The sequence below is a fragment of the Schistocerca serialis genome, chromosome 9 (genome assembly GCF_023864345.2).
Source record: "Schistocerca serialis cubense isolate TAMUIC-IGC-003099 chromosome 9, iqSchSeri2.2, whole genome shotgun sequence".
NCBI classification, from domain to species: Eukaryota; Metazoa; Arthropoda; class Insecta; order Orthoptera; family Acrididae; genus Schistocerca; species Schistocerca serialis.
In genome coordinates this window covers 31,815,920-31,830,792 of record NC_064646.1, presented here as the reverse complement: position 1 = coordinate 31,830,792, position 14,873 = coordinate 31,815,920, and the positions used below count along the sequence as shown (strand labels likewise).

The following is a 14,873-nucleotide window of genomic DNA, read 5'->3' as shown; positions in this document are numbered from 1 at the left end:
GAGGATAATCAGGAAATCTGCTAGGAATTCTAACTGTTTTGAGAATCTTTATCTTGGAACTTGATTTATAATCTGCCTCCATAAAATGTTCACTGCAAACTACTGATGAGTTTGTCCGTGTATTAGGCATGAAGTTACTTCGAGAAATCGGTCTTGACCATGTTTGCCTTAGGTCATTATTAATCGAAAACTCGTGGTTGATGCCAACCGTTTTTACTCTTTTGTTTTTGCAGAATGGTATGCAGCAGTATGGCATCTGTAAAAAATTACTGATTTTCAGACTAATATACATCGCAGAAGCGTAGTAGCAACATACTTTTATTTCAAATATTTCTACCTATCGGCAACATGTACAACTGTAGTACGAGTGGAAATACTACAAAATTTTTAATACTATATGCTTTCTGTATTAGTTACTGTACCTTGGTTAAAAGATGACTTCAGTCAGATGATAATCTTCGGAAACAATAATGCAGCAAACCACTATTCACAGACAGATAACATCACCCACTGTTCACAGCCTACACAAGCACATGTAATTTTAGCAACAACAGTTCCTCAGTACAGTCCGATAATGCCTTTGCATAGCATACTATTAGGCTGGGAACAGTTGGCCAGTGGCACCGTGTGCTGCAACTGTGGGAACTTCCACAGACATGCTAAATCCCATTAGATTCTGCAAAGCGCCAAGGCTGTTAACAGCATACTAATGGGCTGTGGATTGACATTTGATTATTTACAGTTACTAGGACCTTTATTCCTGAATTAAGTTAGAAAAATATCATTAATTGACAAATAGAAAACATGTTTTCATTTTAACAAGCTAACAGCCATGTATTTTGCATTTCAGCTAGATATCTGGAACCTTCGTGTAGGTTACTTATTCTAATTCATTGCTGACTCCTTGTCATTATTCGAATTTTTGCTCTCAGATAAAAAAAACTTAAAAAAGTTCATTTTTATCCTACGATTATACTCCATTTAAATTTTCGAGATCTGTGCCACCTTAACATGATATTAACAATATTATGAAAAGCATAAATTGCTACTCATTGTAAAGATGACCCAGTGAGTTGGCAGACAGACACAACAAAAAGACTGAGCTTTCGGCCAGTATTGTTAATATTCCAACCTGGAATTACCATTATTTAACATATTTTAAATTATACTCTCACTTCTTTTGCACAAGTTCGTTTGCAAAATGGATTTTGACACTATAAAAATGCTATGAGACACCATGATTCTCAGCAGATTAAAAAATATCCCATCAGGTTGGGGATGTTTATTTTGTGTTAGTATTTTATCAGTCAGAGTAAATACTCAACCTGTGTTAAAGTTAAAAATTTTTAGTTACTGCAGCCAATTTAGCAGCCCTGCCCCCTTTGCAGTTTCAGTCATTTATGCAAATTGTTATCTAAGGAAAGGTCAACGACTCAGTCTTATCTACTGTTGCGTCAGATGTACCTCAAACACAAAACAATTTGGATGCAAGTATGTGATGGCTAACTCCATAAGTAACTAGTGTCTTATTTTAGTAACTGAACTCTAGAGATCATAAGCAGAATCTCATTTCCAGTTGCTGCCTTTGAAGTATAAATAAGAAAATTTCAGTTGTGGTGGAGGCGTGTATTGAAATCATGCTCCACATTATTATTATTATTATTGTTATTGTTATTAACATTGTTATTGGGTATTACTCAGTACTGCATTGCTATATAACACCGAAACAGGCTTTGGTCTACTTCAGACGGCAGCTATAACAATAATAATTTACAACATGGAAGCTTTAGCTGATTAGTGACAGATTTATTAATATGTATGGGATAACTTTCCACACTGAAATAGTTATTTCAGATGAACATTACCTTGAAACTGCCATTAAAGTGTAGAATATTATCTTTCCCAGGTATCACAAGCTCTCATGCTTGTTGTAATAAATACCAACATCTCTACAGGAACAGAACTCGTGTGCTAATATTACCTGAAGAGTCAAGCTATTGTGGCAGGATACAGTACTTAGCAACATTCAGTGAATTCCTGTTGATTCTGAAGAAGTACTTTTTCCAAATATTTGACAATTTATTGTCCTTTTATGCACTTGTGTGCATTAATTACTTTTATATTTTGTGACTAGTAATGAATTTTTCTAGTTTTGCAGCATTGGCACAAATTTGTTGTTTGTTTTTCCAGGATTGCAAGATACACTACAGAAGCACAGGATGTTGAACTGTCTGCTGTTGCTCCAACTGCAACCTGGCAGCGAACTGGTTGCATGGCTGCATTTGAGACTTTTGAGCAATTTGAACAACATGCAGATGAGATGTTAGATTTAATTGAAGACTTTGCTTCACCAGCTACTGTCTCTGCGAGAGTGCTGGATGCACTTGAAAGTGGTGGCAGTGAGTCGCGTGTGTCTACCAGCATAAACATCAGCATGTCTCTTGGAGACAATAGGGCAAATAGTCAAGATCTAGAAGACAGGGTAAGCACGCACTTTTACAAGAGGAAAAAGCTAATTTATTCTTATTGTTGCATAGGAGTTACCTCTACGAATATATTTATGGAGGGATTTCTTGTCCTAAGTTGACTATTATTTTCTTTGGCAATTTTTTATTACTTTATCTTCCTATTATGATTTTGTAAACATCAGAGGCACTGTGATTACTGCTTCACAGTACATTTATTCCATCATGAATTTTGTTGTAAATAATCCACTGCAGGTCAAAAGGAACAATGATGTACATAATTACAATACCAGAAGGAAAAATGACATTCATTAATCCACATTAAGGTTTTCTTTAGCACAAAAAGTGCTGCACAATGTGGCAGCTAAAATTTTGGATAACTTACCCAATAATATAAAATGTCTGATATACAAAGAAGTAAAATTTGAAAACAAACTGAAAAAGTTCTTCTTAACAACTCCTTCCATTCTGTAGGAGAATTTCTATTATTGTGATTGTAAAAGTGGAGGTAGGAATTACTAACTCACATCTGTATATTTAATGATGATGATGATGATGATGATGATGATGATGATGATGATAATAATAAAACTTATAAATGTTTAGCATATAGCCATATTTAGAAATTAATTTGTGATGCGACTGTAAAACTATTCATTCCAAATTGTTATGATTTATCGTGCAAATGATCCTTGCTAGATGAAACTAACTGTTACCCACATGTATTTGTTTTTGGCTACTTATTGCCTCTCCTTTCTCATCATTGCTACCAGTGGAGTCACTGCTAGTAATCAGTTCTTGTCTTCTGTTGTTGCATGAGTTAAAGACTCATCTCCATAAAGTAAGTACAGTAGATGGCCAATAATCGAACCCTGTTGGACGCCCTTTGTAATTTTTCTCCATGAAAATGATGTGGTGTCCCTCTTTGTGGTATTTGAACAACCAGGGTAACTTTCTGCATTCTGTTTCTTAAATAAGAACTAAATGAGGCATTTGCTGAACAGTTTATTCCAAAAAACTTAACTTCTGTTATAGAGTATTAATATTATGAAGAGGGAAGTTGCTACTCGCCATATAGCGGAGATGCTGAGTTCCAGATAGGCACAGTGAAAAGGCTTCACAAATAAGCTTTCGGCCAATGAGGCCTTTGTCAGAAATAGACAGGGCGCGCGCGCGCGCCCACACACACACACACACACACACACACACACACACACACACACACACACACACACAAATGCAAACGCAACTCTCACACCCAACTGGAGTCTCTGGCAGCTGAAGTCACACTTGGCCGCCTTCAGCTGCAGAGACTCTAGACATATGTACGTGTGTGTGTGTGTGTGTGTGTGTGTGTGTGTGTTTTTGACAAAGGCCTCATTGATCGGAAGCTTATTTGTGACAGTATTTCTATTGTGCCTATCTGGAACTCAACATCTCCGCTATATGGCAAGTAGCAACTTCACTTTTCATAATATTGTTGCTCTCCAACCTGGATTCTCCATTGTTTGGTCATAGAGTATTATAATTTCACAATTAAATGCCTTCAACAAATAGCAGAAAACCCCAACTGGTGATATTTTATTGTTTAAAGAGTTTGTTATGAGCTCGGTTTGTGTAGAAATAACTAATTCAGTAGAGTAGTCCTTTTAAAATACAGACTATTTGTTAAACAGTGGAATGTCCTGGATGGAGCAATGTCAATATTATGAAAAATATAGTTGCTACTCACCACTTTTGTTGTGCCTATCTGAAACTATTTGCTAAGTATCCCAGTATTGCAGAAGTTGGAGACAATACTTGAGTTGATTAACTTCTCAAAAATTTTGGAAAAAGAAAGGAAGATTAGGGTTTGACATCCCATCAATGTCAAGGTCATAAGTCATGGAGCACATGTTCAGAACATTACAGGGATGGGGAAGTAAAACGGCTGTGTCCTTTGAATAGAACCATCTTGGCTTTTGCCTGGAGCGATTTAGGGAAATCACGGAAAATGCAAACTGAGATGGCCAGACACAGATTTGACTTGTCCTACTGAAAGCAAGTCGGGTGTGGTAACAACTTCATCACCTTGTTATAACAGATAAAGTAAGGGCAGTATTATGAAAAAGACGGATTGCTACTCACCATGTTGTGGAGTTGTTGAGTCGCAGACAGGCACAACAAAGACTGCTACACAAGTAAGTTTCAGCCAAAAGACCTCCTTCTGGAGTACACACACACACACACACACACACACACACACACACAAAACCACTGTCTCTAATTGCAGAGGCTGGACTGCTATACCTCAGTGGCAATATGTGTATGAGTCTTGTATGTGTGAATGCATGTGTGTTGCTACTCAATGTCTCCGCTATATGGTGAGTAGCCTTTCCAAAATACTTTCATTGATCCTGGATTTCCATTTGTGTCATAAATTAAGTTGTTTAATTAACTCATTTGCTTTATTTTTTACCCCCATTAATAAAGCAAGTTGATGTCACTTTTCTCTTTATTATTGTAAGATGAATTGGGAATCAGTTTCAATTTAATTTCCTTTAATGCTATCTGAATTTGACCTATCAGTGTCTCACCTGATGCCAATAACTACAGAGCCACGTCACCACCACAGCTCTCTTTCAAGAGCACTGACAAGGCACGTGTTTACAGGCAACAGTCCAATGAATATCACCTGAACAACTCATTGTGCTAGCGCTGACCTCTTGTGGTGATTCTGACAACTTTTCAAACCATCCTCATATTATGCCATAATAAAGAACACAACATGAGATAATACAGTAGTGATATTCTGAGAAAATTTACATCACAAAAACCTCACCGAAAAGCTTACTATCAGGTTGGGGCCTACATCATTGTGAATCTGTACATACGAAAGTGCACTTTAAGCCAGATTATGCATTTTAGTATGGTTTACGAAATTCTGATGCTCTTAGAGTATCCTCTGATATCCTGTTTCTGTTAGGACATAATGTAAGATCTCTTATTGCTTTATATGTACGTACGAACATAGGGGCTTCCTACATCACGAGCTGTAATGCCTGTTTCATGGTGCTCCCTGGCAACTGCTGAAACGAACCTATTTCTAACAGGTAATGGGAATGAGGGTTTTGAAAAGCATTACTTTCAAAGTAAAATTTCTCTTACGCAAAATGAATTATGTTACGTTTGAGAATGTGTGATGAATTTCTTAAATCACAGATTGTTTGACTCTCATTTAAAATTTAACACTTTGGGGACCAGACACTTGGAAGAATTTCGAGCCCAGAGAACCAGAAGTTTGTCAGTATTAAAATTTTACTGGGACATTTGTGTGGTATATCTTTAAGTGTAACATGTGCAAAAGAAGATTAATATTATAAGTGAAAGCTTAGCTTTTCTTGTAGCTTATTAACCGTCGATACCAATGTCATGTGACAAAGATTAGCTTTTCTTGTAACTACACCATGCATATTAATTTAAACCATTGACTTTTTTCCTATTTGTGTGTTTGCACTACTTAACAGTGATGTTGCTATTGGCTAACTACATCATGTGCCGTATGCTCTGAATATCTGCTGTTATCGCCTGGCAAGATCACGTGACGAGCTCTGATTGGCTTACAGAATCACATTGCAATCTCTATTTCAATGTTTCAGAAATGAATCTGCTGTTTTTGGTGGAATTTAAATTTATACTTTCGCTATACAAAAATATACAGTGTACAATAATACGAAAATATGCAGCATACATGATGCTGCACATCGGAGATCTTTCAAAAATGTGTTGTTTTTTTCCCTTAAATGCCGGGAAGTTCGATAACAGTTTATAAAACCTTAGCCATTGAAAGGGCTGATGACATTTAAAATTCCGAGTGAAAGTATACTAACACTTAAAACAAACAAAAAAGTGAATTTTCACCTGGGGGAAAAAAACTGTATTTTTTAAGTGGGAAATTCGGGAAAAATCTGGGAATTTTTTTTTCCTTGTCCGCATATACATTCTGTTTATTGCTTACTTGCTGTCTATTACTCTGTTTCATATACTACTTATACAATCAGAAATATTAAATGATACAGTGCACGGACATCTGTGCTCAAAGAACTCTTGTATGTTTCACCTCACTTAGCAATTTTCTACTGTGTTACAGTATAATAAAGTAGATTTTAAAATTTGCTGTGCAGTGTTTTATTCAGTGGTGTGTTAAAGCGTTGTTGTACAGTAATAATGTTAAAATATCGATTGGCATTGATTTGTAATGAAATATGTTGTATGTATTTATAGTTGGTGGAGCCAATTCATATAATTAATGTTGGAGTTAAGGATAGAGGAGACACAGATGATGCAACATTGAGCAGAAGATTTGGAGACTTTTGTGCCAGACACATAGACGAGCTCAAACGAAGAGGGATCCGTCGAATAACATTCCTTGTGCTCATCAGGCAAGTGCAGTAAATGTGTACTTGTGTATGTATAAAACTTACAGTACAAGAAATGCTGTTTTTATATATATTGAAGGAACATTTCACAGAACTTGGCAAATATAATTTATCTAAGAAGAAAAAATTTTGTTGTTGTACCTCTCATTCGTGTTGTTCCATACAAATATTTTGTTGTTGTCATGGTCATGCAGCAGTCACTGTAAAATTACAAGGGGATAGATGACCGGCCAATACTTACCTTCGGGAGGCAAAATTACTTGTGATGGACATGTAAAGTAGAAAAGCCTATTGTAGCTTTCAGAAATATTAGTTCCTACCTCAGGGAGGGATATGTTAAGGAAGCAAAGGCGGTCGGGTTCTCTGACCTCAGGATGAGAGTGACCGACTTGTTGTGAGGATGAGGGGAAACAAAGATAAATGGAGAGATGTCAGAGGTCAAAGACAGCACATGGGATGAGCCAAAAAGGGCTTTACAACTTTGGAAGAATATGGAAATTTATTGAGATAACTTACCGAATCTGGAGATACGTCATTTTGTTGCAAAAAACATCAAATTTGATTCACATAGTGCATCAGTACCCCATTCCATCACCAGAAGTGTAGCATAGTGCACAGTTGAAGTGGCTGCTTTCACTGGTGTGGAATGTGCTCGTTGTGTGTTTTGGTTTCATGAAATGAACTCTGCAGAAACTGTTTGGTGTAAATTTTGCACTGAATATGCTAAGGAGCCTCCAGGCAGGTCTACAATTTACTCTTGACCAAAGAACTTTGTTGAGACAGGTTGTTCACTGAGACATAATAAATCACCAGATCTCCTGCATTTTGATGATTATGTCGAACAGGCTAGAGAGGAACGTTGCCCAAAGTCTACAAAAATCAATGAGGCGTGCATCTCATGAAACTGCCATTCCGCAAAAAACTTTGTGGCAAGTACTGCGTAGACATTTACATGTTGAACCATACAGATTCACAATGGCACAGCATAACAATGATTCAGGTAAGGTTGCTCGTGGGGGAATTCTGTGCAGAAATGTTGTATTGGATAGAGGACGATGAGACAGTCCTGAACACATCTTCAGTGATAAGTCAACATTTAATGTCAGTGGCTTGGTGAACACTACACAACCGCAGAATATGAAGCAGCGAAAATCCACATGCAATCCTGGAACATGCTCGTAACAGCCCCAAAGTTAGTATGTTTTGTGCCTTTAGCAAATTGAAAGGGTATGGCCATTTCTTCTTCATGGAGAAGACTGTCACTGTTGTTGTGTACCTGGATATGCTTGAAAAGTTTTTAATTCCACAAATCAATGAAGATGATGTCACTGTAATTGTATACTTGGATATGCTTGACAACATTTTAATTCCACAAATCGATGAAGATGATGAGATGGGATGGTTTACTACCAGCAGGACGGTGCACCACCTAATGTCCTAATGGAAGTTAAAGATTTCCTTCGGTAATCACTTCCCATGTCAGTGGATTGACCACAAGGCCACCTTGCTCCCCAGACTTAACACTTCTGGGGTTCCATTAAAGACAATTTAGCTGACCTGAAAAATTAAATCTACGCTGCCGTTGCACAAGCTACGCACAGTTGGCTATGCACAGTTGGCTGCAACAAGTGTGAGAAGAAACTGATTGTGGTGCAGCAAACATCCCACCCCCAAATATTAGTCACTCTGAACCAAAATGTCACATGACACTTTTATTTGATACTTGAGGTTATTTGCTATAAAATGACACATCTGCTGATTGTGTATGTTATCTGAATGAATTTCTATGTCATTCCAAAGTTGCATAAAGCTTTTTGACTCACCCGGTATTGGCAATCCTCAATCCAGAGACAATAGGACAGAATGAGAAGGAAAGGTGGATTAAGTGTAAGAAAAACGAGAAGTGAACTGTTTATTGAATAGTGCAGTTAAGAATTAAGAGGAAAGTGGAAAAGGAAACAGGGCAAACCAAAGATTGGGGGGGGGGGGGGGGGGGGTAGGATTCCAATAATTTATTTCCTTTTTACAGTGTGGGACAATAACTTCACATCTAAAATTTTCTGAAGAAAGTATCAATATCTAAAAGGAATAGTGCATTTTCTTGACATATGCCAAGAAGTATCTGGTTTGCAATTCTTTTCAGAAATAGTGAAATACTTGGAATGTTTTTTGCGTGCTTCATTTTGTACATAGGTACGTAGCTCGACACTGCCATTTCATGTAAGTTTTCACAGTTAAATCTTGAATAGAATTTATTGTTTAAAGGAATAACCTAAATGATGATATATTGGAACAATTTGATAAATTAATAAGAAGTGTTTTCTGAGAGCATTAACAGGAGTCTATAAAGAATTTGGCAGTATTTCATTTTCTGAATGTGTACCTAGCCTGACCATCTTCAGATTTCCTGTTCTGGTGGGTTAACTACTCATTATGTGTAAGTGAAGGTTTAAGCTCTAGCATACATCTATAGTTACATATCAAGAGCCATATTACTGTCGTATTACTCATTCAAGTGAGCATGCAATATTGAAATTTATAGACTACTGTTTCATATAGAAAGCACTGAACATTTTTTTAGTTTTAGAATTTCGTTGCTGATTGAGACAAAAGTTTTCTTGTTTCAAGATTTCAAAGCTCGTATTTCGGTTACAAGTCACACATACCATTAACATAAAATTAAAATTGCATTTTAATGTCATTTGCAAATATGAATTTTTATCTGATATTATTTACACGTATATGAAAATTTTCAGAATTAAGTTTCAACTAATTTTTGATTGATTAATTGGATTCTTTTGCATCATTTTTATTTCTGTGTAATTGTTGATCATACATACAGCAGTAGTAATAAAGTTTTAATTATCTCCACTTTTATCAGCGGGCTGCACCCTTTTGTCTTGGCTCCTGTAGCGGCATGCTGTAGTACTGTGGTGTGGGAATTTCATTGTGTGCCAGGTTTGCAGGTATATACCTGCAAAGAAACTAAAAAATAATTACGTGTCTGTGTTTTTCAAACTGATGATAAAAACTTTGACTACCTCCGTGTATTACTAACTTCAACTCGTGGTACTGTATAGAAGGGGCATTCAATAAGTAATACAACACATTTTTTTCTGAAAGCAGGTTGGTTTTATTCAGAATTACAATACACCATGTTATTCCCCACTCTTTTGGCTACAAAACCCTCTTTTTCAATGTAATCTCCATTCAGTGTGACAGCCTTATGTCACCTTACTGTGAGGGCCTGCATCCTTGCATGGTAACACTCTTCTTGTCAACATTGGAGCCCATGTCTTGCTGCATCAATAACATGCCTATCATTCGTGTATTGCTTCCTGTGTTGTGCATCCTTCATTGTACCAAATAGTCGGAAGTCGAAAGTGTGAGATCCGGGCTGTAGGGTGGATGAGAAAGAACTGTCCAGTGAAGTTTCATGAGCAGGCTTGTCAGAGCTTGGACTGCCATGGAGAAAGAGAAGTTCGTTTGCATTTTTGTGACAATGAATGTGCTGAATTCATTTCTTTATTTTCCTGAGGGTAGCACAGTACACTTCGGAGTCGAGTGTTGCACCATGGGGGAGGACATTAAATGGAATAACCCCTTCAGTGTCCCAGAAGACTTTACTGGCTGAGAGTGTGGCTTCAAACTTTTCAAACTTTTTCTTCTAGGGAGAGGAGGTGTGATGCGACTCCAGGTATTGCCATTTTTTTCCCTGTTCAAATTGATGAACCCATATTTCATTGCACGTGATGATACTCAACAAAGAACCGCCACGATCTGCCTTACAACGTGTAAGCAATTCTGCATAGATGGTCCTTCGTTGCCTTTTATGATCTTCTGTTAGGTAGTGAGGAACCCGACAGGCACACAAATGTGAGTAACTCAACTGGTAATGAGAGTGCCGGCATTACCATCAGAGCTGTCCAGTAGTGCAGTGATGAGTATGATGGTGATTCATCAATCACCTCAGATTCTGACATTTGGGAGATTAGACAGGTTCGTGCGACCTGTTTGTGAAGAAGACAGGTGACTTGCCTAATGACTCAACATACTTTTGTTCACCACCACATTTCCATAGACTTTCTGCACTGGTTTTCTGGCAAAGAAACTGTTACAGATGCCATTTTGAAAGTTACAACTAGCGCCACCACCTGTCGGAATTTCATGAAACTGCAGGGGCTGAAGCACGAGTATTCCATGATGTTCCACGACAAATTCTGCATTCTGATACTGAAATTGGCTGAGAAAAAAAAAGTGTTGCGTTTCTTATTGGACTTGCCTCATTTGTAGAAGATGGTACAAATGAGTCGTGGATAAAATTTTAGAATTCATTTGTTGACCTCAGAAAAGGGACAGGTTTGTGTTTAAAGTAAAATAATTTTTCAATAGTGTTTTCAAAAATATTAATGTAGGTAAGCTTGCTGTTCAACTAAAATAAATGTTGTCATTACAAATAATTTTCTGCTAGAATTTCGTAATATAAAATGCCAAACACTGTGCAGTTTTTATAGTAGCCATATTTAGCAAGATCAGTGATCACCGTGGCAGCATATTTGGCATTTGTTATGACTACTGTTATTAGTTTATTATTAATAGTGATCAAAATAACAGCTTTTAAGTTGATGAAACCGTATCATTTAATTCACTGAATTCTATCTTTTCAGGCGCCAGTTTCCTAAGTTCTTCACTTACCGGTATCGTGATAACTATTCAGAAGATCGCATTTATCGACATTTAGAGCCCGCCATGGCATTCCAATTAGAACTCAACAGAATGCGTACCTATGACTTGGAAGCCCTTCCTACATCAAATCAAAGGATGCATCTGTATCTTGGAAAGGCAAAGGTAAAAAATCAATACTTTCTTTATTACTGAAGTTGATGGTAACTTTTTTGTTGTTGTTATTCACCAAAAGATGGTTGTTTATGTACATGTTGTACGAAAAGCAGAAGTGGTAAGCAAGCTGATAGCTTCAGAGTGGTGAGCATAGACCAGGAGTAAGTGGAACTAAAATAGTAAGTTACTAGGAGAGAAGGAAATTGGCAACTTCCAGTCGATAGTACGGAACTAAAGGAGTAAATTACTCCCGGAGTAAATTTCTCCAGGAGTAAATTTTTATTTACTTCCGAAGTAAATTTATTTACTCCTTTACTGGTGGTGAACACCATTGGAGAGTTCGCTACTATGTTAGCAAATTAAGGAGGAAATAAGACCAAAATTTACTACTAGGCAGTAGTAGGAATGAAGTAAGAGAGTAAGGTGTGATCTTTGAGTTCTGTGTTTTTTAGTGTTGAATTCTGTCAATTACCGAGAGTACAAAGAATAAATGGAGATGGAGCAAGAGATGAACATCCCAAGAATGAGTGAGGATTGTAAAGGATAGAAGAGACCCATTTGTGATGTTTAGCGGCTGTGATTTCAAATAGTGGTTTAGGTTTCTTAAGGAATCTTTTGAGTTCTGCTTGGTATACAGGAGCCATTACTGTTGCATAATTCTGACAGGAGCCATGCTTTGTCTCCTAGGCTGCAACTTCTTTGTGGACTGTGAATCTTTCGCACAGGTACTTACAGGGAATCTCATTAATATCCACCATACTACTGCTGGAAGAGCTTTTAATAGTGTGATAAACAGTTTAATTGTCTTAAAGCCACTGTATGTGTCCATGCCACAGACCTAAGAAAATATAGTTTAATTGTCTTAAAGCCACTGTATGTGTCCATGCCACAGACCTAAGAAAATATATCAAAGAATAAAAGGAAAATCTATTGAACTACTTCTATCCTTTTTAGCATGTTGCATCATGCCTTTTAGATTCAATAGTAGTTATTTACTTTTTCTTTATTTAAGCAAACTGATCTTTTTCATTTTCTGGTATGTTTTTTGAACGTTTCTTGGCTACTGCTGCTAGTTTGTATCTCAAACTGGCACTTTAATTAACATGTCTCAGCAACCAACAACAGACGTTGGTAGCTGTAGATGGCAGGGTTAACAATAGATTCATCCATTAATAGCAAGTTTCTTTTTCATAATTTATAGATCTTGCCATTAATTAGTACATTAGCATTTAGATTTTCAAATTTTAATAATTCAATTTAATAATCATTTCTACCTTCTAAAATTATAGCGATGAACATAAATTATGCAAAAGATGATGCAATAATGTCTGCCGGCAATCAGTATTTTCCGAGAGGCAACGTACTGCACGTGCCAGCAGTGTGCAGAAATGACTTACTTCTTTAGTTAAAAGGCGTTACTACTTTAGTTACAACTAAAGAAGTAAATATAAATTGTACTCTCCAGAAGTTACTAAAGCAGTATATTACTACAGAAGTAGTCCAGACTGAAGAAGTAAGAGTTACTACAAGAGTAATTTGTACTATTTTGGTGCTCCCCACCCTCAGTGTTAAGTAAAATTTACATTAATGTAGACAACCAAACATACATGTCGTAGAAATGAAAATATGACTGATGAGCAGACAGTGTATTTTTCAGCCAGTTGATAAGCTGTATGAATGCACCCAAGGGAAATCTACACTAGGAAACAGGAAGGCTGCAGTAAGAACCAATTAAGTTAATCAGAAACCTATACAAAATTATTGAATATGAGTTCTGCTCTTTGTTTTCTCCATCCTGAATTTGAACAGAATTCTCTCACTGTTCTGTTTCTTACTGTTTCTGTAGTACCACTGTTTTGGTGCAAGAAAGTTGTGTTCCTGAAGCTCAAATAATTGTAAACATGTACACAAAGTTTCATGAATGTAATAAATGAAAAGCGCTCTGTTGCATTTGTTGTAAAGGATTAATTTATTCAAGTTATATGGTTTTCAGATAACAAGGCCATCTTCAGACATTCAGGAGTTACAGTGTTTGTAAACAACACTGCAAAAGATGTTAACTCATCTAGATCAAGGCAGAAACGCACAATAATAGTCTACTTTTACAGTGCGCCAGTAACATAATTCAAATGGAACCATAAATAAGGTGGCAAACCAGGAAAAACATTAACACTAAACTCAAGAAACAGTGCCTGTATAACAATGTACACTAAATCTACAAAACCAACAAAATAAAATTTATACTTGACAAGACTACTTAAATAGGTTTTACACGTGGAAAGTGATACAGAAATCAAGTAAAACAAAAAAATTAAAAATTGTAACAACAGAATATATGGAGTACATAGGCAATCACAATAAAACAAAAAGAAATGAATAAATATAGGAAAATTGAGGAATAAGAGTGACTAGTTGCTATCTCTCTGCTATCTTTGCTACTGAAAATATATGGGGCTGTGGTGTTCTTCATATAGTAAGAAATTTTACTCACTCTAGGTTTTACACGTGGAAAGTGATACAGAAATCAAGTAAAACAAAAAAATTAAAAATTGTAACAACAGAATATATGGAGTACATAGGCAATCACAATAAAACAAAAAGAAATGAATAAATATAGGAAAATTGAGGAATAAGAGTGACTAGTTGCTATCTCTCTGCTATCTTTGCTACTGAAAATATATGGGGCTGTGGTGTTCTTCATATAGTAAGAAATTTTACTCACTTTATATTTATTTATTGTTCAGCTTCACATTTCTTAAACTGCATTACCACCACAATGTCGAAGATGACATGTACCATGTCTTTATGCCTCAGTTTGGATGAGTAACATCTTTTCTAATGTTATTTAAAAACACTGTAACTTCTTTGACCAGTACAGTCATTTAAAGTATGATGATGGCCTTGTAAGCCGAAAACTGGTTAATCTGAATAAATTAAACCTGTAAAACATACACTATATAGTACTTTTCATTTATCATTATGGTGGTCTACTAAGACCTATTTGCCCAAGAAATTCACAGTGCCGTAGACACTGGTGAGCAGATTGATGCCGTATTCCTGGACTTCAGGAAGGCATTTGATACGGTTCCGCACTTACGTTTAGTGAAAAAAATACGAGCTTACGGAATATCGGACCAGGTTTGTGATTGGA

At 36.5% G+C, this 14,873-nt stretch overlaps 1 protein-coding gene across 2 annotated transcripts in view; it reads left to right on the top strand.

The window, feature by feature from the left end:
* The window catches only part of LOC126419304 (acetyl-CoA carboxylase), a 444,881-nt gene that overhangs the window by 386,258 nt on the left and 43,750 nt on the right, over positions 1 to 14,873 (top strand). For both annotated transcript variants that reach the window (XM_050086479.1, XM_050086480.1), the window contains exons 22-24: positions 2,191 to 2,482; positions 6,729 to 6,886; positions 11,551 to 11,731. In XM_050086479.1, the coding sequence (XP_049942436.1) occupies positions 2,191 to 2,482; positions 6,729 to 6,886; positions 11,551 to 11,731 (631 nt within the window). The remainder of the gene's footprint in view (positions 1 to 2,190; positions 2,483 to 6,728; positions 6,887 to 11,550; positions 11,732 to 14,873) is intronic.